Source organism: Manacus vitellinus, unplaced genomic scaffold, assembly GCF_001715985.3.
Source record: "Manacus vitellinus isolate BGI_N305 unplaced genomic scaffold, ASM171598v3 scaffold_36_pilon, whole genome shotgun sequence".
Lineage (NCBI taxonomy): Eukaryota > Metazoa > Chordata > Aves > Passeriformes > Pipridae > Manacus > Manacus vitellinus.
The window spans coordinates 7,706,285-7,731,356 of record NW_021940508.1 but is presented as its reverse complement, the minus strand read 5'-3'; the positions used below and the strand labels follow the sequence as shown (position 1 = coordinate 7,731,356).

The following is a 25,072-nucleotide window of genomic DNA, read 5'->3' as shown; positions in this document are numbered from 1 at the left end:
AGCTGCCTCATATTCCCCTCGCCTTGCTCATCAGAACACTGTCCCTGGCCCCAGGAGGTGAAGGGAGCTGTTTTAAACACTTGCTGTTCCCTGAGTGGCTTTAGCAGGGTGCTGGGTGTCCCACTGCTTTACAGCTCTCCGTGGTGCTCCACCGCTCTGTGCTGTGCACAAGCACCAGGAGTCTTGCTCAGGGACACCTCATTTCTCTGGGCAAGGAAGGCTTTTGAACAGGGGGCTGGGACATGTGGGTTTAGGTGTGACATGTTGCTGGCCTGTAACCTGGACACAGGAACCATCTTGAGAGCCATCAACTCAGACCCTGGAGAAACTCCGCTCTCTGCTCCACAGGGAAATCCAGTTTCAGTTGTAAAATGGAGACTTAACCAGTGCTAAAACACCCCACCAGTCAGGAGAGTGATGTGGGATTCATGTGTGACATTCCTGGGAGTGTTTGCACCAAATATGCATCCCAGAGTGTCACTGTGATTACTGCACTGCTGCTCAGCCTGACTGGGGCTCCTGCGGGAGGCTGTGGAGCCAGGCAGTAAAACCCACAGCTGGTCAGACAGGAGTGTTCCATTACCCTTGGCATTTCTGGCTACTGAGCAGGCTTTGAATGAGCTACCACAGGCATTACTGAGGAGACACTGAGATGGATGAATGCGCTGCGACAGCCCTAATTTTGGAGCGGGAGCGCTCACACAGCATGTTGTCAGCAAGCATGTTTCAAGGTCACTTGTGCCTTCAGCAAGTGGACTTGCTTTGTGGTTTAGATGTGATGCATGTGCAGCACCAGAGCTTCTACAGGGCTCCAGCTGATGGTTCTGTAGTTGTTGATTCAAATACTAGTTTCACATAACAGCAATCAGCAGCCCCAGGGAGCTCAGTGCCTCCAGCCAGACCTGCTTTTCACATGAGAAATCAGTTCTGTGAGCCCGGTGGGCACTGCAGGGCCGGGCACGGGGCAAGGGGCTGATGTGTGCAGCAGGTGAAGCTGCTGGCCTCTAGCTGTGGGCAGCACCATGAAACCCACACGCTTATTAACACAAGAGATGAATCTCTGGTACAAAGTCCCTGCTAAACCGCTCATTACCCATGACTTAAACCACATCTTTCAGGAGCTCTGGAGTGTTCATCCCACAAACTAGGGCAACAATAGGCTTCCTTCTTCTCAAACTGACAGTGCTTCTTGCCCTGCCTTGACTTCCAATTACTAAGTAGGTCTGGTTATGTTATTGTAACAACCCCTGGCTCCTGTTTGCAAACACTTTTCTGGGAAGCTTTTGAGCATTTCTATTCTATTTTCCCCTCCGCCCCCCCTTTTTTTGGCAATGCAGAAGTGCCTTTAACACGTGAGAAGTTGCTGAGATACATGAACAGGACTGCCTGCTGCTTGATGAGATATTTAAAGGCTGCTGAATTGTTATTTTTAGGAAGGTGGCTTACGGGTATTAATGAAAATACAAAGCCTGTGTTGCCAATTAGTCACCTCTCATTTACTCAGAATTCTCTCCGTCCTTATATAAAATACACACTAATCGCACACATCAAACCAAAAGCTATCCCCTACCACCCACACTCTGCAGCACCAAGTGCAGCAAAGTGCTGGCTGGTGTTTTCCATAGCTGCTCCCATGTGTGTGGAAGCAAAGAAGGTCTAAACTGGTGGAGGTGGTTGCAGTGACATGTCAGTGCCAGGAGAGGCTAAACAGAGCTGGAGCTGGGCTCGCATTGTTTGGATACACTGTGACTTCAGTTCCAAGATTTCATCCAGCATGGCCATGAAATTCTGAAAATCCTGGTGAAGAAGGCAAAAGGAAAGTTTAGGAAACAGCAGCAGCAGGGTTGAGAAAATCAGCATATTTTTTGCACTGCAGCAGTGCATAAAAGCCTGTTTTCCATTCTGCAGTATAGTAGATTACATGAACATTTCCTTATTTAAGTCCCAACCCTCACAGACAAAGGTTAGTGTCTCTAAGTACCAAGGTTCACTGACTCTGATAGTTTTATCTGTTGGTGAAATTACAGCAAATACAATGGTTTAAAAATAAAAATGTATGAAACACCTGTTGTTACTCTGCTACACTGGTCAGCTTTTCAAAGATTTGGTACAGGGACTGGTCACCCAGTTTTACAATCTACTGAACACTGTTCCTGACACCTCTAATGTTGGATCATGAAAATAAATGGGGTGTTGGGCCACCCATGGATCATAACAGCCCAATCTTGAGAGGTGTGAGGGGTTTATTTCTCATCAGGTCACAGGCCCAGTCCAACTCCTGCCTGGCTGCAGGTCTGCCAGGTCTGACGTGAGCAATCCCAGCACTGTACACAGCCTTGGCCGAGGGGAACTCTACCTTCCATAGCAACCTGCCACACGGATAAAAAGCAATATGAAGCTGATTAAAACTGAAATGGAGGCAGGTATTTTTAAGTAGGGCTTGTATTAATAAGGGAGCACTTGGATTTGCTCTGCTCTCCAGCTGTGAGAAGCCTGGTGCCTCTGTTCACAGGTCAGTGCCTGAGAAGCTGGGAGGTGTCAACATCCCCAGGGCTGGGGAATTCAGCTGCTATGCATGGAAATCAATCACTTGAAAGCTGATTTGGCAGTATTCCAGCTATTTCCTGCACTGTATCTCTGTCTCACAGGGACATCGGGATAGTAATAAAGACCAGCCCAGCTGCTGTGGAATATTTTTCTTAAGCACTTTAAATATGGCTTTGTGTTCAGTGTGTGGCTGGTCTTGGCATGAGTCTCTCCTGCAGCCAAAGTTTCACGGCTGGAGAAGTTGAAACCATCTGAAAATGGAAGCAGAGAAGCTGATACAGGAATCCCAAGCTGATTTCACTACCCAAAAAACTGTCATGCTGTAAAATAACACTGCTGGGAGACCTGGCAAGCTTGTCATAATTCTGCTAGCCAGAAAATAATTGCTTGCTGCAAGGGGCAAATAAATGGGGGGCAGAACTGGTGTCCAGTGACCAACAGACTTAGGAAGAACAATTTCAAAAAATTTTTTAAAAAATTAAAAAAGGTAAAAGATTGCTTTGTATCACTCCATTGTCTGCCACAAAACTAACACAGTTTATGGCTCCTGTGCTGCTTTGTGAACCTCTGTATGTTATCTGTAACACAGCACATGCAGCTGGAAATCACAGTGAGTAAGCCACATGATGGATCCAGTCCAAAATCCCTGAGGGAAGAGTCCCTGTACTTCAGATCTGAATTGTGATAGGAACTGAAATGGTTTGGTAATGCAATGCAGCAATGCAGCCTGGCTTTACTGATAACATGAGGGAACTGGGAAGGCAGGAGTTCTCGCTGGGAATTGTTCACAGTCTGGGTGAGAGATGAGACTTGTCCCATGGCTGTGACATGTATTTGCTGGGATGCAGGAGGAACAGAGAACTGGGATTGCACTGGGGCCATGCAGGTGCCATCTTTGGGTCCAGCATACACCAGTTGTCATCTGAGACAAGGACAAGCCAAGAAACACCCGAGTGACAAAAGCCAAGAGCCTGTGAGGGCACAAGCCACAGCAGCCAGAGCACTGGAGTGAGTGGGGCCAGGGCTGTTGGCACATCTGCAGTGTGGGAGGCAATGGGGCTCCCAGAAGGAAGAGCCAAATGCCACCATTGCCATGCTTTAGGGGTGTGCTGTGTTCTGTGATATTAACTCAACTTGCTCCAGCCTTTAAAGAGAAAAACATCCCAGGGACAGACACCCTGTCTGACACAGTCTGGTGCCCTTTGACACAAAATAAGGGCAGGCTTTCTGATAAGAGACAAAGAGTTCAGGCTGGCCCATCCACCTCCTGCTGCCTCAAGGACTCTGGAGACTGGCAGAGACACAACAGGCACTGAGAATGAAAGGCCTCTCCAAGGACACAGGCACCGGAGAACAAGAAGAGGAACTGATGAGGAACATCACATCACCAATTCAAATTAATAATCTCTGAGATTAATCTATGCAGGTTCAACAGGCACCAAAATCATCATATGAAACACTTACCATTGCTGACATTTGATTTATCAAGCACTCCTCCTTGAAGCACAAGCATGCCATTTCATCCAGCTGCTCCTGATGGGCACGAATTACAGCCTGTCTGATAAACAAAAAATACACCTCTGGTTACACAGCCCACTGCACTACTTGTAGTTACTGCTGGCCTCAATAAACCTTCAAGAAGGGGGAATACCCCAGAGGAAGCCTTGCTGTCCTGTGTCCCTGGCACTCAGGAAGCTTCAGGGCTCCTTGAAGTGCAGTTTGGGATTAAGGGTCATCTGGATGACTGAGGGTTGTTCACAGAGGACAGACCACAGCCCCTCATTAGCACAGGCAGCACAGGGGCACAGAGCGAAATCAAGGAGCAAAACAACTGACTAATTAATTGGTGAAATGGCTTACAACCATGAGGCTGAAAGTAATTTTGGTGAAAAACAGGCAGAGAAGGAAGGCAGTTCTGCTGTTGGTTCCTCTGAGCAAGTTTCACTGATAAACAATGTATTTTCAGACACATGAATGCAGGCCAGTCCCTGGGAGCTGACAGTGGCAGGTCAGAGTACTCGGAAGTTTTATATCTACACCTTCAGTGACTGCCACGCTGCTTTTCTCTCCATAGGGATAGAACAGCTATGACCTGACTCTTGATGGAAGGTTCTGATGTATTTTAGGTATTTTACAGCTTATAGGAAGCCAATTAATTACTGAGAACTGCAGTTTGTACTATAATATTAGTCCCTCTAGCATTATGTTAGAAGTTCTAGTAGAAAAATTGGCTTCCTGTGAGATTTTAAAATATCACTAAGTAACAAGCAATCACATATTTAAAAGATACTGACTATAAATTGTGATTAATCTTATTAAATAATTATTTATTAGAAGATTACGCTTTGGTTTTTAAAGCACATATGACTATGACATAGAAATAAAGGCAAATGTATCACTTTTCTAAGCTTCATTACAAACTTCAATGATGAGCAAGACTTACTGTGCCTTTTCTAGGGTTTCCCTCTGCCACTTCCCCAACTCTGATGTAGCACTTGGAGAGCTGTTGATGGACATGCCTGAGGGGCTTTTTGCATTTGCTACTGGCTTATCATCTTTGGTTGCACATCCTGCATCTGCAGCAGAAGTCTCTTGTGTAAAACCACTCTGCATTAACTGGTTTTTTTGCAGTGCTGTTTCCTCACTGCTGAATGATGACTCGGCAGGGTCTTCAGAATGGGTGAGGTCCTCATTCCTCACTCCTGACTTTGGCTGCACCAGCAGGCTGTTCTCCTGAGAGGGGGACTGGGCTGCATGATCCGTGTGCCCCACACTGAGAAGGCATGTTGCCTCTGAAAAACAGCTCTTTTCAGGTGTTTCAGCATTTCTTTCCTCAGCCATGGGCTCAACACTGGGTTCTTGACTCGAGTTGGATTTTCCTGAACTACCGGCACCATCTTTCAGGTCAGCACCACCCCGTCTGCCACCAGTGTGTTCCCTGCACGTGGAGTCACTGTGGGACACCCCACCCTCTCCCTCTGCCCTGGCGCCCGGGGATCCAGCTGTGGGTGTTTCTGTGGGGTCAGGCCCAACACACAAGCCCCCTCCCTGCTGTGCTGACCCCGAGCCCAGGCGGCAGCAGCAGCAGGGCCTGGCACGGCAGCAGGCGGGCGGGAGCCACCTGTGCCCGGCCCGCGGGAAGCACAGCAGCGCGCGGTGCCTTCCCACCAGCCGGATCTGCTCCCCCAGCTCCAGCATGCTGTCCGTCAGGGCTCTGCTCCTCGTGCACTGCCAGCCCTCCTCCTCACATCTGCTCTGGGAGCCCTGCATGGCACTGCCTGCAGCCTGCTTCTCACCAGGGGACTTCTCTTGGTTGCAAGACACTTTGTCTGGATCAGTTGTTTCCTCACAGTCGAGAGGGGACATCAGGAGAGGGGCTCTTAGCTCGGAAGTGAATTCTGAGGAGCAGCTGGAGGAGACAAAGTGGTTAACTTCACTTTTACGAGCTTTCCCTTGTACATCTCCTGCGAGGGCAACCTGTTTGTCCAAAGTGGGTTCTTCCCTCTCCTCATGCTGGAGATCAATCTCTTTGCACTCCGGAGTTCCTGGTTTCAACACAGGAGATACATATGGGTTTGAAGTATCCTTTTCTGGAGTTAAGCTGGCTTCACTGGAGTAAACCAGACATCTGTGTTTGGTTTTGTACTCTTCGTGATCAGCTAGGAAATCCTTGCTGTGTTTCCAGCTACAAGCAGGATCTTCCTGCAGGCAGTAAGGCTTTTCTGCAGTATTGCTTGGAGGGGACTCAATAGCTAAGTCATAGTTCCAGTCTGCTGGAGTTCTGCTGCAGCCTGCATTTTTAATGGATTCCTCTGCCTTTGGGCTGCCCTCGATACAATCCCAGCTGTCATCTAGTTCATGCTCTTGCATGGGTATTGCATATGTAAAAAATAAATCCTGACGCTTTTGGCCTTTTTGCTCTTCTTCAGTTCCTTCTTCTCTTTCATGAAGGAAAAAGGAATGTTGACTGCATTTGTTGGTGTTTCCCCTTTTCACGCTCTTTTGACTACAGACAGGTGAGAAAGAATCTTCACTGAAATCGCTGTCATCCAGATCTTCCAGTGGCACCCCCTCTTTGTTCTGCATTTCTGTGGGAGTAAGGCTCAGCTCCTGTTTTACTTGAATCTCCTCGGGCTTGTACTGCATTAAAAACCTCTCAAGGGGTTGATAGTTCAATTTTTGTTGTAGAATAGGTGGCTGCTGAAACTGCTGATGATAAAGACGTAAATGCTCCTCTCTTTCCTTCTGAAATGGAGGCAGATACGTCCAGGGTTCAATATATTGTTTAGCAAAAGTATTTCTGCTGTCAGAGGGCAGATTTCCCTCTCCAAAGGAAATACCATCTCTAGAAACAAGCTGTTTCTGAATAGGTTGCACTGTCTGGACTTTCAGGCACTGGACAGGTGATCTGTCTTGCATATATTTGTCCCTCTGGCCACTCTCTCTTGTTTCATCTGTGGCAGCACTTTTGATGATGAAATCCTTCACAGAGGGACTCTGCTCAGAGAGGGGGGATAGATCATCAGTTTTCTTCTTCAGGGGATGTGCTATTCGTAGTACTCCCTTAATTGGGCTCATGAGCTGGAAGCACGGTGTGCTGGTATTTCCTCTGTAGGCATGTCCTTTGCTGACTGCCCTTGGGGTAGAGGTAAGAGGGACACCAGGTGGCTGGAGTGCTGCAGGATATACCTTTGTTTTTGTAGCACTTGAGGGATGCTGTAGGCCTAGCTTCACTTTCTTTGGAGAGCTCTTTTCCCCAGGTGGCAAAGAGGGAGTGCTCTGGACACGTTTTGGAGATACATTTCCAGCTCTGCGACGCCTATTTGTGACAGGGGTAGAACATTTAATCCCTTTCTTCAGCTCTTTGACCCTGTGAAACAGGCTGGATTTAGAAGGTGTCATGCTTTCAGATAAATAACAGCATCTTTAGAACAAATTAATGCTTTCACGTATTGAGACTAAATACTGAATTCAGCATTATGGTTTGTTTTGTAACAGGATCTTGTTTTGATACAGGTATCAAAATCCCTCTGCCAAAATGCCTGAACTTCTGGAAAGGCCTATAGCAGCCTTTTTAAGTGCTTCCTTGAACGGTGCATGACAGGCCAAGTGAGTTGAAATGGCCCCAGTTTCAGTGCAAGGCAGTGTCATTTCCTCATGCTATCATGCAGCAGAAGGAGCTGGTACTCTACACAGCACATCAGAGTCCCACAGAGCACTAAGCAGGACTTTTGGAGTAGTTGCAGTGGGGCTCCTTAGCTCTGGTGATGTTCACAGGGCTACACTGCTCCTGGATCAACTGATCCCCAGTGAAACTGTAAAGAGCTGATTAACTGGTATCACCCTGTTCCCTATCAGCCTGACCTTCAGCTGTTCCCTTTGCCCCTTTTACCCTTCAAGTATCTCTTGTCCTTCTAACACCAGTGTTGCACAGCCTGTAATTTACCTCCTCCTATGCAGGAGGGAAGGTGAAGGACTTGCACACATTCTAAGTAGAATTGTAATACAAAGCTAAACCAAATCCTGATTACAGGGGCACACAGTGATATCTTCATTACTGAAAGTACTTACAATACATGGAAAATTTTAAGATCTATTATAAGGGTTGGAATAGGTAAACATTTTATTAGCATTGTGCAAATTGCACTTCTTGCCTAAATCAATCTTTTCAAAACAGCCAAAAGAAAATGTAACCACAAATATCATACATTAGTTTTTCCTTTCTGTTTTTCATCCTGGCAAGACTGTCTTTCACCACCTACCTGTCAGCATATCGTAGAGTGTTCAGGGTATGCTCTGTAGCTAAGTGGCTGGGTGATACATTGGCTATCATACATGTCTTGGAATTGCCAATGAAAGAATCCTTTAGCACCTAAGATTCAAAGGAAAAAAACCTGGATTCTTAGCAGTTCATGCCCCTTGTTTGTCCTGTAAATTAGCAATGTGTACAGAAGAAATTTAACACTAGTTACTGGCTCCTTTTTTTTCTTTTTTGTTAAATGTAGTTCTTTTGTCTCAATTTGTCTTATCATTATTTGTTTACAGTTTAAAATGAATATGAGTGTTACTCAGGGCTCTGAACAAGCCCTTGCAGCAGGTGCCACAGGGGTGCCCATATGTTTTGGGGAATAAAGCAGATGTTACAACTGAAGTGAAGAAATGTTGATGCAAGCTCCCAGGACTGATATTGCACAGAAGATGCAGGATTGGTTGCAGATGGATGGGTGCAGATGGATGGTAACTCTGAATGAGTCTGAAAGGTAGTTTCTGGGGTTTTGTTTTGTTTTAGCTTTTTTGTTTGTTTGTTTGTTATTTTAACTACGCCAGTCCCCAGCACTGGCTGGGAGAAACTGGTAGTTGGCCTTAATTCTGCGATTACTTTTAGAATTAAAGTTTGCAAAAGTTATGCTTTTCCTCTTTTCCTAAGGGGTTTAATAGCAGTTACTGAACTATGCCACTTATTTATTTATTTACTTTTTTTGGTTAATTTTTGCCCTTTACAGGGAAACCTCTACTCTTGCCTTGCTGCTCATTTTACCTGAGTCAATTTGCTTTGCCGGAAAGGAGTGTGTGCATGCTCCTGATCCAGTGCCCGAATGCATTCCTTCAGCTGCCAAAAGAGAAAACATTCAGGAGGGAACAACAAATCAGTCACGAACTGAACTGCATCAAATCGAACCTAACAGGGCCCTATGTCACCTTTGACTCCTACTATGTCCTGTGCCAAGGTCACTTTGCAGCTGCCACAGGCAGGAACAGGCAGCTCCAGCTCCTTCAGGCAGCACAGATTTGTCTGAAGACATCCCAAACCCACCTGGGGGTGTTTCTGTGTCACCTGCTCTAGCTGATCCTGCCTTGGCAGGGGGGTTGGACTGGATGATCTCCAGAGGTCCCTTCCAATCCTGGCAGTTCTGTGATTCTGTGATTTATTATCAGCCTTGTAAAAAGATGTCATGTTCAAACTCAAAGATGTGTACTTCACTGGAATAAGCACAATAGCATCACACTCCATATCAAGCCTGGATGCTCTCTAAAACTGCCAGAAATGGAAAGTATAGCCACGAGACAAGCCCTTTAGAGGAAATATTGAAGGAAAAATAAGCAGATTACAGTACTGTCATGGTGATACTAGCACGAATCATTTACAGCCTTACTACATTCTACAGACTCCTACTTAAAATGACACTTATTTCTCACTTTTACAGCATTTTATTAAAAATTGCACCTGTAACACGCAGGAGATCAAACAATTATTTTTTTTTATCCTGCTTCTCCTTGTTGCAGCATCTGAAAGTCTTACACTTGAAATTAACAGGAATATTTAAACGAGCAGCAAACTTCAAACCTCATGTGTTTAAATGCCTGAAGACAAAGTTATTATTAGTGAGGGCAGAGTTGGTTTTACAGGCTGCAGGTCATGTGGACCTTTAATACCTCTTATATTACCTTTTACAGTTAATTCAATCACTACTTGTAGACTGCCTAGGTATTTTCTCAGTTCCACACAATATCAAAAGGTACACACTCTGATTTTAAAGTTTCTTTTAAAACAGTTTCATGAGCTTACACTACGCCTCATTTCTCAGGAATCACAGAGTTGTTTAGGTTGGAGAAGACCTTTAGGATCAGACTTCTTTCTATTCAGGTCCCAACTCCTTGTGCCATTCAGTTATTCACCAGCAAGTACTCCAGAAAGCACAAAGTACAGAAACACATTCACTTCACAGGCTACCTCCCAGTACAAATGCTAACACTCCACTGCAGGAAAAGCTTCTGTGAAAAAGAACATTTACATTCTCAAAACAGAGCAAGGCATCTCCCATTTACAGCTCACTAAGGGGTGCAGTTGTGTGCACTGACTTCTGCACTGTTGTGTATCACTTTCAGCCTTGCTTAGAAAAGACCACAGTCATCAGTGAGCTTTGTTCCTTGGCACTAAAGGAGGTGCAAAGCCTTCTGCACAATTTACCCTTACAGGCACTTCTGCTTTATCTCAGATGGCGTTTTTCTGCTCCTTTGTCCCTCTTTACCTAACTGCGGGCACTTAGAAAAGAACAGTTTACATTAAGACTGTATTTCTTCCCGTTCCTTTCTCCCCACGCATGAATTGCTAGTTTCTGTGCTCTTGAGTATTTAAATCCTTTATTCCTGATTTGAAAGAGAAGCCTGAGTTCAAGCGGTGAAAATAACTGGCAGGAACAGATGTGTTTTTATGAAAAAAATACAGCAATTCTAAGCCAGTATTCTTTGGATGTAGAAGGGACAACACTTTCTATATAAAATACGGGACACTTATACTATACCTGGCATTCTCCATGCTATGTTTACCTGGCTGGCTGTAAGAATGGCTAAAAAATATTTGATTTTCATCACAAAATTTCTTCCTTCTTAAATTGTCTTTCGGTCACGATACAAATTAAACTGGACACAATACCTTGGTTATTTTTCCTCCTCCATGGAATACATTCAAATATTATGGTGTGGGTCGTTTTTATCCTAAAACACATCCTAGTAATTAAATATAAAGCCTCCCCCAGATATGACAGTAGCTTACTGCTAAAAGACTTTGGTTTATTTCTGCTCCTTCCATTTTTGTTTGTCGATCTGAGTCTCTGGCATCAGCTGCCCTTTCACTGCCAGCCAAGTCAATGAATGATATCCTAGAAAAAAAAAAAAAGTTGCATTTATCTAAGAGCCTTTTTTCCCCCCCTCTTTTTCCTTTTTCTTTATTAAACCAGAGAGCTGCAACACATGGCATCAGGAGAACGATTAGAAATTACTACTATTGAACAATGAAAAACATCCACTGGAAATATCTGAGGCACCAAAAGAAGCACAGCAGCAGGAACAGTGTCAGAGCATCTTAACACTAACACAGTCGTAATAGAAAGTGTAATTACGTGTGATGACAGTGCTCCACAGTTTAATGGACAAGCTGTTTAAAGTGCAACACACTCATCTCTCCAGATAATCACTGTGATTGTAGTTTCCTAAGAACACAGTTAAAAGAAATTGTAAGTTTCTTGATTTCTCCTTCCAGGTAAAACAGACAACTGTCATTCCCCTGTCAAATGGGAATTCACAACAATAAGAACCGAAATTTCCAGTGCAGTAAATACACTGAGCTTTCAGTGATCCTTGTCCTTCCTCTACAAAACTCCATTATTCCATTTCACATTCTCTAGCTCTGGGTGCCAGCTGCTGTAATGGCTGTTGCACTGTATCTTTGTCTTTGCCCTTCTTGTTTTTCTCCAACAGCTTTGACTTCTTTTATAGAAATATCTGGGCACCCTTTCCTCTCTCCAGCTCCACCTCTCTTTCACAGATACACAAAAAAATAGCCCAGATGCCACACCTACATAACCCCTATACTTTTATTTCCTAAGCCTGCCTGTTCTGTCTTTTTCTCTCTCCACTGTTTGTGGTTCTTCCATTTTGCCTTGTGTTCAAAATCTGATCCTGGGAAGAAAGACTACATGGTAGTTGCTGGAAGGGTGTGTCAGCATGGGTTTTTGACACTCAGCAGTAATAAAGATACCTAGACCTTTTTCCTCAGATCTATTTCTTGGGGTTGTTTAGTCTGGAGAAAAGATGACCGAGAAGAGGCACAATTATTTTTCGAATACATAAAGTGGACGCTAGAAGAGGAAGCCAAATGCTCTTTCTGTCTGCTGGAGATAGCATCAGAGTCACACTCTCAAATTATCAGGGAGGTTTAGCTGAGGTACGAGGTAGGATTCTTCTGACCAAAGGCAAACATCTGTAATGGAATCATCTCCACCACGGTTAGTCATCCCAGACTCCCTTTGTAGTCAATTACAGGATAGAAATGCTTTGAGAGGCAAATGCATCTGACCTAATTTAGGTGGCTCTGAAGAATGGCATGAATTGGATCCCAGAAACGGCTATTTCTTTCCACTGACTTCAAAGGTGGCGAGCTCACATGTGGACCTGTCCACTGCAGCCATCTACCTTCAGCCAGATTAAACACTGAAGATGAGAAGATGGACTTGATTGCCAAACTCCTTCACTGGAAATCTGTGCAAACAGTTTTGTCAAAGCTCTAACAGATGTGCCTAAAATGTTCTTCCTGGGAACAGAGAAAGGACCGTGGAACCTCCCAAAGTCCCTTTGAACCCTTTCCTCTGACTTAACTCACACCTGCCCACTAACACCTCCTCTTTGTCTCTTGGATGTGCCTGGGCTTGATATCGGCACTGAGCACTTGCACTTCTTGTCTTACCTTCCAAATGTCCTGTTGGCTGCATCTTTAATTTGAATTTGGATGATGGCATGAGATCGAGAGGAATCCGAGTTGACTCCAGTGGCTCCTGTGCTACGTTCTTTCCCCCCCTTCAAAATCACCTGCAAAATAACGGGGACAAAATCCAAGCAATTAGTAAATAAAAATACAGTCTCTCAGAAAGAGATCTTGTCCTCCCAAGATGATGAATGGCTCATTATAGCCTTAAAATTTGGTGCAAGGCTGAAGTTAAGTTAGGCTGGATCCCTCACAATGTTTCTTTCAGACCTTTGTATGTGGACTTCCTTGCAGTGACACTACAAAGCTTAGAGAGCACTCTGCAAATAAGAAGTTGCTACATCACACACTCACTCTGAATTGCAAAATACCCAAACTATAAAATTAAATTCTTTCTTTCATTACTGGCATACTTTTGTAAGATTGTACACATAACCTAAGAGACTCATTAGACTATTTGTGCTCTTTTAAAATTTCACTTTCCCTTGTAGTAGATGGACACAATTATCCAGAAAGCGACACAAAAAATAGAAAGTGCCAAAACCTTTCTAAATTTCCCTAACAAAAAGAAATTATGCTAAAGGAAGGAACAAAGTTAAAAGAGCAATTATAATCAATACAACAATAAAACAAGAAGGAAGAGAAGCAAGGCAGAAGGACAAAGAGTCCTTCCAGATACAAATCTGTGTAATTATTTTTTGAAAACTTTAAAGGACTGTCACAGAAAGCCTAGGATTGACTGCAGCAGGGCATTCAAAAAACAATCATTCATTTTGCTTCTGGTTGTAAGAACAAAATAAAATATTACCTAGCAAAATCAATATGCTCTCAGTTGACAGATCAGAATTATTCATGCTTTCTGGTGGCCAGTTCTCAATGAGCAGCATAACCAACTGCTGCTGCTTCTGAGCTTTATATTAGTGCTAAGTGCAGATAATTTCTGAATCAAAGCCAGCATCAATTAATTGTGAATAACTAGGGATGTATTCAAGGCTCTTTCCATATATCTGTTGCAGAATACTCAGAAGCTTTGAGTCAAGTCAGTGACATTTCTGTGTTCAAAAGGGCCTGTTAATGATATCGTTCCCCCCCCAAGATATCTGTAAGAATGAAGTAATTTAATAGCTCTTCTGTGTGTGAAATGTGATAATACAGAGGAATTGTAAATCAGCCATATAGCAAATTTACACTCTAATTTGCAGAAGCATCACCAGCTTGCCCCAAAGCCTGGAGTTAATGGGAAGATGAAGAACAAAATTAAGTGCAATGTAAGTGGACAACACCACGCCAATTTTAATGAGTCAATTACCATACGAGGCACTTGTAATTTACACTTCCTTACCAAGAAAGGAACTAAACTATGCAAAGTCAGGTTAAATAGAAAGCAGATTTAATCAGCTTTCTTCTTGCAGGAGACAATGCAGAAAATTTGCCAGTGTTCTTTTCAGGCTCAGCCAGAAGGGGAAGGAAAATTGAAACCTTGCTTGTGGTGAATGTCAGCTACAATTTAAAGATCTTAATTTTACTTGGCTGTTATCACACATCATTACCTAAGCAGTGTTTTAATCCTAATTCAGATCAATATCTCAATCTTAAGTATTTTCTAATTACCAGTTCTAATTTCAAATTTATATTTTTTGTCCCACATACCCTTCATATACAAAAATCTAAGTTCATAGAATATCACATGGAGAAAATACACATCCAGCTTTCAAGGTCCCTTGCTGGGACACTATCTAATTTCTGGAATAGTGATAGCAGTCTCTTTCTTGGCAAAGATGTTCCCTAAGGAATGGCAGCAGAGGTGACAGCTGTGACTCGACTGCTTGCATCTGGCTAACACAAGTCACAGTGACCCAAGCAGCTTCATGAATGATACTTTTAAGCACTTTTAATAGCATCCCTTGGTACTCTGCTGGGATTGGCAATTTCAGGGCCTGAAACAGGAACATACACTTGTGCTACACACCCAATAACAATCTCTGCAAATATCACAAATCAGCAAATCAAGCTGTAGAAGACAAAGAATGAATCACGAACATAAAGGTTACCTCCAACAGTTCATCTACAGACTCCACCTGGACCTCCTGCAGTCCAACTATTTGAACCACGTGCTTGCCATCTTCTCTTGCATAAAGTCTGAAAACAAAACAGTGCAGAAAGGAGATTTCTGAAATCTCAGACAGCAGCAACGAAGACATGTGCCAGTGCTGTGACACTGAGAAAAAGCAATCAAGGCTACTCACTGGGGAAAGCCCTTGCTGCCACTCGTTTATTTTTAGAACTGAAGAAGTACTTAATTCATAACACAGGCCACTGGCATTTCACTGCTAAAGAGACACTAGCAATGCATTTCTGCTAGTTCAGGAATATAATAAAGCTAGGAAGTGAATTATCATGTTTACGTTTTAGAGTTCCTGTCTTTCTTTAAACTGCACCTCGGGTTCCTCTGGGAAGTTCAGACTAAGTTTTGCTCTGTTCATGTTCTCAAGATTTTTGCACAGGATTTTAAAGCAGCTCCTATGAACCTGTGCTACGAATCACACAGAAGCCCTACAATACAGAGGCAGAATACAGACATGATGCACATGGGAGGAAGTTTAATCTTCTTCAGTGACACATAAGTTAGCCAGTGGACATGCAGAGAATGTAAGGACATTCCTTCTTCCTTAGTTAATCTACTCCTTACACAGCAGATTACACTGCCTGCTCCTTAAAGACTGTTTTGGAGAAAGGGAACACACATGCACAGAAAAAGGTGCTTCCTTTGTGAACAGATGCTCGCTTCCCCAGAGGGGCAGAAAGCCTCCTCCTCAAGCCCTCTGGTGAGCCTGAAGGACAGTGCTCTGAGGCTGTTGCAGAACCCCAGCTGCCAGGTATGTTCCTTCAAGGTCACTCTGAAAAGATTTTGCTGCTGAAATTTAGAAATTTCAGACCACGGTGGGTTTTTTTTAAGCAAAATACATGCTGAGCTGTCCTAATTCCAAATGGAGCTCCTGGAGGAGTATAGGACCATCCAGTTAAGTCTGGGACTGAGGTGCTGCTACTGAGGTGGTGGCAGCATCACGTGCAGAGGCTTGCTCTGGCCAAGTCACTGGGCTGCCAGGTAAAGGTGGTCAGGGAGAGGGTGAGCAGGCTCTGCAGTGTCAGGCATGACAAGCAGAGATCAACAGGATCTTCAGAGACTGGACTGGAAAGAGCCAAAGCACCCCTGGCATAGCAGGAGAGACAGACAGAGGTTATGTTTGACCAGGGAAAGGACAATGTTTGGCCTAAGATAAGTTGCCCAGGGAAGTTGTGAATGCCCCATTCCTGGCAGTGTTCAAGGCCAGGTTAGATGAGGTTCTGAGCAATCTGGTCCAATGGAAGGTGTCCCTGTTCGTGGCATTGAGTGTGGAACAAGATGATCTGTAAGGTCCTTTCCAATCCAAACCATTCTAAGATTCTAAGATAGGAACTTTAGGCCACAAGAAAGTTGTTTCTCTACCTATGGATGTTCAGCTGTTATGTTTCTAGAGTGTAAGCAAAACAATCTGAGCTCGTATCTCAAACATAGGTCCTTATTCTTACTTATTTCTCCCCCAAACAATAAAACCAGGAGTCCCTATCAGTGTCACAGTATTTAGTGCTAGACCCTGCCTTCCTCCCTAGGTAGCTCCCAGAAACAGCCCTAATTAAATACATAACATGTACTGTAAATGCCAATATGTTAAATGAAATTGCACGAAACAGTAACTGATTTCTAAACAGTAACCAACCTATTCATAACCATAGGTTTATAGTAAACCATGTTTTTTATTTAAATACCTCTTCCTTCCATTTAGCAGGTCATAAAGCTGCCCACAGTAGATCTCATAAAAACTGATGCAAACAAGAAGGTCCTTCCCTGACGGTGAAGCTTCCAGGTGTCCGAAGATGTCCTTGGCAGCCAGGGCGTAGAGTCCCGGGTTCCGGTGAGTTCCTATCATGGTGTAAGTCTTGCCAGCACCAGTCTGCCCGTAGGCAAAGCAGGTGGCATTGCCTCTGTGAAGATAACTGATGTGTTTAGTGTCACATCTGATTCATTCATATCTATTAAATAAGACTCTGCAGTGTTGGTATCTATCTATAGTGGCCCCTTAGCAATGAGGTTTGGTTTGCCATCCTCTCTTGGAAACTGCACACCACTTAACAACTATTCCCAAGCACATCCTATGGAGATCTCATGTCTCACAGAGTGCTGGCTCTCTTCCTTTCTTTTCCTTTCCCTGTCCCCCTTAAAAAAAGACTTTTGACCCAGATAAGTACCTTGGCAGATAGTGGGTAAAAATGCAGGTCTGCAGTGAGCATAGTGAACAATTTCTTGACAGCTTAGATTGCAGAATTAGCTCACCATGGTGTCAGATTAGACCAACACTTGTGAAAGGGATGCAGCAGGAGGGACAGAAAAGTTAGGGAAACCTGAGGAAAAAACAGTGTCATCTATTCTGGTGGCATTACTAGATTAGCTGTAATGTGAATCGTGGCTTTAGTGACTATTAGAAAGCAAGACAAAGCCTCATTTTCCTTTTTTCCATTTTCCTTTTCTCAGGACCATGATATGCTCTCTCTGCTGATGACACTTAGAGATTTTCAGGAACAGAATACTCCACTTCGTTAATTTTCAGCACAGATATGTAATCCTTTCCTTCTGTGACTGAATAAGGTAACTATATTCGAGCTCATTATTTTGCATGAAAATAAGATCGCTCACATAAAACCACCATCAATTTCCCATTAATCAGGAAGTATGTAATTATGATTAAACCTCTAAGCAAATATAAATCAATAAAATAAAAATAAATCACAAGGTTATTAATAATTTCTATTGCCCTGTGAACTGTACAAATACATGCAAAAACATCTCTCAGCAGTCCCAGGAAAGAAGTAACATATTTCCTCTACAGATGACCGTGCACCACACGATTGTTAGAGTGAAGATTAGACTTCAGAAATCCTGGGACACATTTTTTTGTTCTAGGCTGGCCATGGTGTCTCTTGGTTGCACCTGAGGTCCAATTTTACCTTCCTCCGTAATTTAGATTTGCCGCCAAGCACGAAGAAAGTTTTCCCTGATTTATTTTGTCAAAATTGCAATCAAAGACATTCTGAAAGGGGGAAGGTATGTAGCAAAGGTGAAATGAATGCATTTTTCAAAAGATGAAAAGCATAAAGGAAAATTAAAGCAGTATATGAAAATGGAAAAACAAGGCAAAACCAAGGCAAAAAATAACAAATGTAAGCACTTATGCCCTACCCGTTAAAAATATGCTGAATGAGAGGATAGGCTGTCTTCATATACACATCCTGATTGGTACATGACTCCCCAAAGACTTCATCAAAATAAAAAACATGCTGAAAAATAAAGATGATCTTTGCATGAAAATGAACACGTTTTATTTCCCCTTCAATCCCACTCAAAGGTAAAATGAAATAACCAAAGTCTTTCCAGTGACTTCATATGGCTTTGGAACAAGCACAAAGTGACCCAGCACACTTAACATGCAGCATGACACATTGCAGGGACACACCAATCAGGAGACTCAGGATAGGAAAAAAAAAATAAAGGGAAGAAAAATGCCTTGATTTCCCATCATTCTGAAGCAGAACATGCCACAAGAATAAAAAAATACCGATTAAAAAAGGCCTATTCATGAAATGACTCAGCCTACAGATGTACAGTACGACTATAACAGTAAAAAGAACTTCGAGTCAACTCTTGCCTTTCTCAAAATTAGTCCTCAGTTGTGACTAAGTTGTGATTAATTGCCTCTGTTCTTAAAAACTTTTGTGCCAGAGAAGAGAGGAGCTGTTCTTAGGCAAAGCTGGATTGTATTAACTCAGAAGGGGGCAAGAAAACCCAAAACTTCCCACACTCCAGCTCTGACTCAAAGAAGCAGGGTCTGTGGAAAGGATGCAGCAGAGTTCATTATGAGCTCCTTCATTATGAGGTTAAGAGTAGTGATTGTAGGGATGGTCACAAATATCAGGTTTTCAAGAGTGCTCGTGAACTGGTGTGTAACACTGCACTCCAATAAACTCACTGCAGTGTAAATTAAGGTGGCAGATCTCTAGGACTGAGAATCATTTCAACAGTGCACAAACCAACCACACTAGTGCACAGGCAGCTTAAACCAGGGTGTCTCAGCCCACAGGGTACATGTGCTCTGTGATGGGTCTGAAGTTTGGGTGATGGAATATGCTCCACCACCTCCCATTTGCTCTGTACCCCTTGCTGTCCTTTCTATAGGAACCAGAGAAGGATGCAGGGTGAGCAGACAGACTTGGAAGCAGAGAAGTTCTCCTAGGTCCTACAGAGCAGAGACAGCCTTTGCCACAGCACTTTTGTTTGGACTACACTGATTGATAGCAAGAATTAATTTATCTGTACTGACATAACGAAGTTAGTTAACGGTTATTTCAGCACCAAGACGTGAAGGTGATAAGCACTGCATACATGCCAAATATAGGTCCTCAGATGGAGGGACTGGGGTGGAGTTGCTGCATGTGTTGCACCATAAAATGTGGCACATGAACAGGACCCGAGAGAGCTGCAAACTGGATTTTCACTGGTTACTCCAAACAGTTGTTCCTAGGACCCAGACTGTAAAAATAACACCCAGTAGAGGGAGAATGGCTTGCTGCTCTCTAGAAATCAGTTCTCTTCCTGCTGCTGTCAGTCAAAAGGGAGAATTTGAACTATGACAGCACAAAGCATTCGGGATTAAGAAACAAAGACCAAAAGGGAACTTAATTTTCAAGAGAATTTAAGAACAATGGAATGGAGGGGATGAGCGTGTATGTGATTCACTGAAACAGACCTACAGTGCTGAAACAGTGGAAAAGGAACCCCTCACTGGAGTACCCTGTGAAGCCATCAGTGGGCTCTGCAGCAGGCAGTTCTCCTGCAGCAATGGCATTGCTGCAAGAGGGTTTATTTTGCCACATACAAAGAAAGCTGCAAAAGACTTAAAAAAGCTTCTAGAGCTTAAAATTCCAGGCTCAGGTTTTCTGCCACAGGCTGGTATAAATCAGAAGAAAAGCCCACCATCTATTTCAGTGTAAGAAATGCTGACAGCCCTTCTCTGTTTTCCCTCATGGAAACTCCAAGCACAAGATGCTTTACGCTTCCACACATGTGACCAGCCCATAAACTCAACATTCCAGTGGAGCATGTTACCTGTAAAATGTACTGTGTAAGATCAACTGCCTCCTTCTTCTCATGGAGCAGTAGGGTTTCTCTGTCTTTCACTGTGATGATATTCACCTCCCCCCGTCGCTCCTCCCTCAGGCCTAGAGGACGTTTTCGGACACACACTCTGATTTTCTCACTCTCTGTCCACGGAGTCTCTTTCTCAGAAGTGTTGGATCTACGACAATAGTGTAGGCTTACATTTTAAAATCAGGTTACAACAGTATCTAGGATATGCCTGAATTTGTCAGCTTTATCAGGTAATGTTTCTGCCTTTAATGCTTATCAAAAAACTCCATAACACGCCTCACTCTTACACGATGAATTTTCTGATGTTTTTTCCTAAACAGGTTGATGCTTTTTGTGCACTCCTGTTAAAAGTTGAGTTTGTACAGACACATTCCTGACTTTGTTGCTGGACTGGCATCTTTTCAGTTGCACACAAATATGTGATGGAAGATGGTATAATATGGAAGTTAACATAATGAAATTTAATCTTGCTGAAATTATTTGCACTCACAATTAGTCACTTAAAAACGTACAGATAAAAGTATGAATAGATCTTGAAAAGGAAAAGGTATAATATTTAGATCCTTTTCCTCCTATGCTGGACTGTCATTCTTCCCATTATAGACTGTCAAACAGGTTACGAGTAAATGACCAAAACTGGGAAATAAAACAGCACCACAATGTTCCTATTCAGCTCAAAAAAATTTGAAACGTGTCATTGTCTCCCTTTTGGTCTTTTTTCATAAAAAGTTATGTGGTTTCAGACCACTGACAAAGTTGTGCTCTTATGTTTTGGCAAGTCTACTTTAGCTCCCTTCCAGACACCTCAGAAACAAAGGTCATTTCATGTTTCATTGATTAACCTGCTGTGTAAAGCATTTTGTGATGCAGCATAAAGAACAGGCTCGAATTTAACAATAATGTATTCATTATACCTCTCCCTTTTTCAAGCTGTCTTCAGCCAAATGAGTAATGATTTTCAGCCTGGACTTGAGTTTCAACTAATCAAGCCCCAACTTGCCCAAAAGTTGTGTTTCTGCCATGTTGTCCGAATGCCAAAATCTCTTACTGTAGCAACTGAAAACTAACACATACTAGTTGTCTAATAAACTGAAATCAAACCCAGAAGTTACTCAACATCTCACTACAGCTACCAGCTTGTGGTATCGTTGCTATTGTGCTGCTCCATTTCCCAGAAGCACATGACAGATACAAATCTCAAGACATGGTCTTCGAAGACCACACACCAGTTACAATCTTTACTTGTAACTGGATTCCATTTAATTTTAGTGCAGCTCTCCCATGCAGACCAGCATCAGGCCCTGCTTTTAAGTGGAAAATTCCTCCCCTGGAAAAGAAAGGCAGTGATACTTGAAATAAGAGGCTTCATAAGTGGATGTGAGCTTACGGGTATCACTTGGCACAAAATGTTGTGCAACAAATGACCAGCAGCTCTGAAGTTCAATTCCTGAGTCAGAGGTTGGATTTGGTGATCTGCAGAAAGAGCCTGTTGTGCTCTAAGAGCTTGAAGGAGGCAGTGTTAATGGCAATTTTGGAGAAAGGAAAAACTGAAGACTTGGAGGCTCTGGCAATGAGCAAAAAGGCATAAATTCTCTCAGGTACACAAACACATTTACTTAAGTATATTTTGCATGGGAACAGAATGCATGTTAATTATATATGCTAAACCTGAGGTTCGTATTTCCTACTAACCTTTTGAAAATATAAATTGTATTTCGTAGTACAATATAATTTTTATTACCAGAAAAAAAAAACCCCAAACAAAAATGTCTTGACACAGATCATTAGAAACCTGATTAGATAATAGGTCGGAAGAATCACTGCGCCCTGTCAAAATCAAGCCATTTGCTGTGGGCAAGCGCAAAATGAATTTAAACGTTAAAATAACTCTATATCTTTCCACTGAAATCATGTCAGTGTTTTCCAATATTTCTCATGGATGAGACTAGACTAGGTAACATGGGAACGGATGGATTCAGTGAAGCAGCTGGGCACTTGCAAAACAGGAATTACAAACCCAAGTGTCTTGCCAACAGGAATTACAAACTCAAGACTGGCCCAAGCCTGAAATGCACAACTCTCCAAAAAGGAGAAGAGGGAATTGAGGCATATCAGGAGGAAGATGCAGAAAGCCCACAAGATGAAGTATAATGTGCTTAGGAAAAAAACAGAAGAAAGCAATAACAATGAAGACTCTACTGCAGGATTAAGAATCTTGAACTCTCCTAGCTGAGCCATTAGGTTTTATATTTTAGCATTTTTTATGTGCCAGCACTATAAATCCTGCCCTTTTATTTGCACTTGGCTCAACTTCCAGAAAAGACAGAGAATGCACCACGATGTCAATGTATACAGGAGGTTAGTGCACTTCTCTGGTAGGTGAAAATGATTTTTTTTCCAGCAAAGGAGAGCTATAAACTGTTGTGTTATAAAATCTCTTGCATTTCACAGCTTAAGTGCCCTAATTACTATGTCACCTTAGCATTTTTCCAGTGTGGCAGCAGCAACTATTTCTCCAGGCTACATGCATTCTCAGTGGGATTTGTAATTGATACCTGGACTCCATGGATCCTCTCATATACCAAATCTTTTCCCACAGCCAATATAGACAAGCTCCAACTTCATACAGCTGTCTCTCCTCCCTGCATTTTAAAACAAAAATGCCATGACTGCACTGCAACGACCAAGATACTGGTATTCTGTGTGCAGAGGATCTCTGATGCTGCATCAGGAAGAAAAATATTTGGTGCTTTAAAAATGTTGTCAGGGTAGATTTCATGATAATCATAGCCTTTCTGTTACCAAATACCAGGAAAAGTATGGAAGTTACAGATCATGATCTTGGGGAGCAGCTGCAAGGCATCCCTCTAACCACCATGAACCTACCTCAGAATTCTCATTCTGATTCCTTTTAAAGTTTCAGTTCAGAAATTCCATTAGAAACAAATATAGCCATCACAGCGTGTATCCCTTCTACTGGGAAAAGCTTGACAAACCTGACAACAGACAATGCCATCTTTTGGCAAAATAATGTTTTAAAAGATGGTCCCATGGAAAGACAAAGATTCGCCAAAACACCAGGAAAACAAAGCCTTATATCCTGAAAGACAACCTCACCAGGTTGACTATTCTTAGACAACCTGGTGAGTAGCAGCTGGTCAAATTCAGATGATTCCTTCTACAAGACTCAGAGAGTTGCAAGTGTTTACTAATCCCTCTCTTGTCTACAAGATTTTGCACTGCTCTGTAGTGATGGGATTGCTTATTTGGACATGACAAAGACAGATCCTTCTCCACAATTAAGAAAGAATTAATTATGACTAACCTGAAATATTAGCAAAATAAAGGTGACTGATCATTACCTGATACAGGAATGAGGTAGTCCGTAATTATACCCTGAAATATGAGTTACTCTTTGCACAATAGGAGCTTCAGAATCCCCCAGGAGAGGGGCAATATCATCAGAAACCGCTGGACAGCTCAGGTCCTTTTTTGTGCATATTCCAGGAATATTTAGGTCCCTTCTAGTTAATCTGATTGGCTCTGAGTCCTGTGGTTGAATGTGTCCCAACATTTCCCCTGCATTGTCCTTCTCTTCATTGGCATTGAAATCAGATGAACGATACAATTCAGGCTCAGAGTCTTTAACTGTTCCATCATTCTCTTCAAAGAAGGACTCAAAACGCAGCTGCCTACGGGGACCTGACCTGGCCACCTGGGGCTGAATGAAAAGGCCACGTGGTTGAAAATCCTGCTTGCTTGAGTCTGCAACGCCTTCCCCTCGCATAATTTTGATTATTCTAATGAGCTGAAAGAGCCGCTTGCGGTCGTTCATGTCATGGACCCCCAGCTTGGTGTAGTCTTCCATGGAAACTTTGGCAAGCTCATCGATACTCTGAAGACCAAAGGCAGCAAAATGGGGATAGTATTTTTCAAGGTCTGCCTCACAAAGGCATTCATAAAGGCATGATGCCATCTTCAAGATTAAGTCTAAAAGAAATCAAACAAAATAAACATTAGAATCATATGAAACATCACATCTGACAAAGTTACTAACGAAGAGACTGCACATTTCCACAATGCCATTTCCTCCTAGCCACTCAGGCTAGAAGCTTGTTTAACTCCAAGTCTGTAATACACTAGACTGTTAAACATTACAGAATATTGCAATAACTATAAACTAAAACATAAAACAACTGTATTTTATCTATCAAATTATATTTCAAAATTATATACAATACACAATGTGTAAGAAATGCACAAGGCAAAGTTACTCACTGCTGCTGAGTTCCTACACGCCCGATGTCTACTTGATGAATGCCACAGCTACTGAAACCCTGTCCTCAAGCTGCAGAATGTAAAATGCCTAATTTTAGAAGAGACTCAAATTAATATGAAGGCGTGTGGTCTAATGTGGTTCAGCTAGCCCTGGTTAAAAAAACCTGGAGGAAAAAAACCTGCATTTGTTCCTCACTTCAAGGTGCCTAATTAAGACCATTTGTCTTACAGATGAACAATAGCAAAGCTGTAGTTTTGCTATGTAGGTTTCTCTTTTATGTCTTGTGAGCATTTCTGAGTCTCCTTGGCAGAATAACCCAAACATTCTCTGAAATCTGAAACATAGGATTTCTCTAAATCTACGTGTGCCACTGGAACGTCACACTTGTGTTCTTGGGAAACCCGAAAAAGCAACATGCATCACCGAAAGGTATGCCAAAAACCCTCCAACTTCTTCACTCATGTCTCACTGGCAATGCATTGTGCAGCTGTCTGTACCCAGATGGATTAATATCTGCAGATATTTTTACTTGTTCCACAAAATGGAAAAATGATAGCACTTCAAGTATCTGTTGCCCACTCTCTTCTTATATCTTTGTACGGTCTAGGGCTTCAGCAACTATAGGTCTTATTAATTTTTGGAAAATACAATAAGATTCAACAAAATCAAGGTTTTTTAAGACCTAAATTTTCCTCCCTGTAATTCAGGGTAGATTCTTTGTGAGGATTTTCAAGCTTCTCTACAA

General features: G+C 42.7%; 1 protein-coding gene across 2 annotated transcripts in view; it reads right to left on the bottom strand.

Moving 5' to 3' along the window:
• Positions 1–1,481: 1,481 nt before the first annotated feature.
• KIF24 (kinesin family member 24) overlaps positions 1,482–25,072 on the bottom strand; it is a 28,239-nt gene continuing 4,648 nt past the window's right edge. The window contains exons 2-14 of one of the 2 annotated variants that reach the window (XM_018077336.3): positions 24,327–24,396; positions 23,411–24,038; positions 20,007–20,196; positions 18,084–18,181; positions 16,616–16,831; positions 14,860–14,947; positions 12,791–12,912; positions 11,102–11,207; positions 9,086–9,157; positions 8,310–8,419; positions 4,991–7,417; positions 4,012–4,105; positions 1,482–1,797 (exon numbers count right to left, since the gene is read on the bottom strand). In XM_018077336.3, coding sequence (XP_017932825.3) covers positions 1,657–1,797; positions 4,012–4,105; positions 4,991–7,417; positions 8,310–8,419; positions 9,086–9,157; positions 11,102–11,207; positions 12,791–12,912; positions 14,860–14,947; positions 16,616–16,831; positions 18,084–18,181; positions 20,007–20,196; positions 23,411–24,024 — 4,278 coding nt within the window. In that variant the 5' untranslated portion in view covers positions 24,025–24,038; positions 24,327–24,396 and the 3' untranslated portion in view covers positions 1,482–1,656. The remainder of the gene's footprint in view (positions 1,798–4,011; positions 4,106–4,990; positions 7,418–8,309; positions 8,420–9,085; positions 9,158–11,101; positions 11,208–12,790; positions 12,913–14,859; positions 14,948–16,615; positions 16,832–18,083; positions 18,182–20,006; positions 20,197–23,410; positions 24,039–24,326; positions 24,397–25,072) is intronic. The other variant, XM_008927707.4, reaches the window with a different exon arrangement.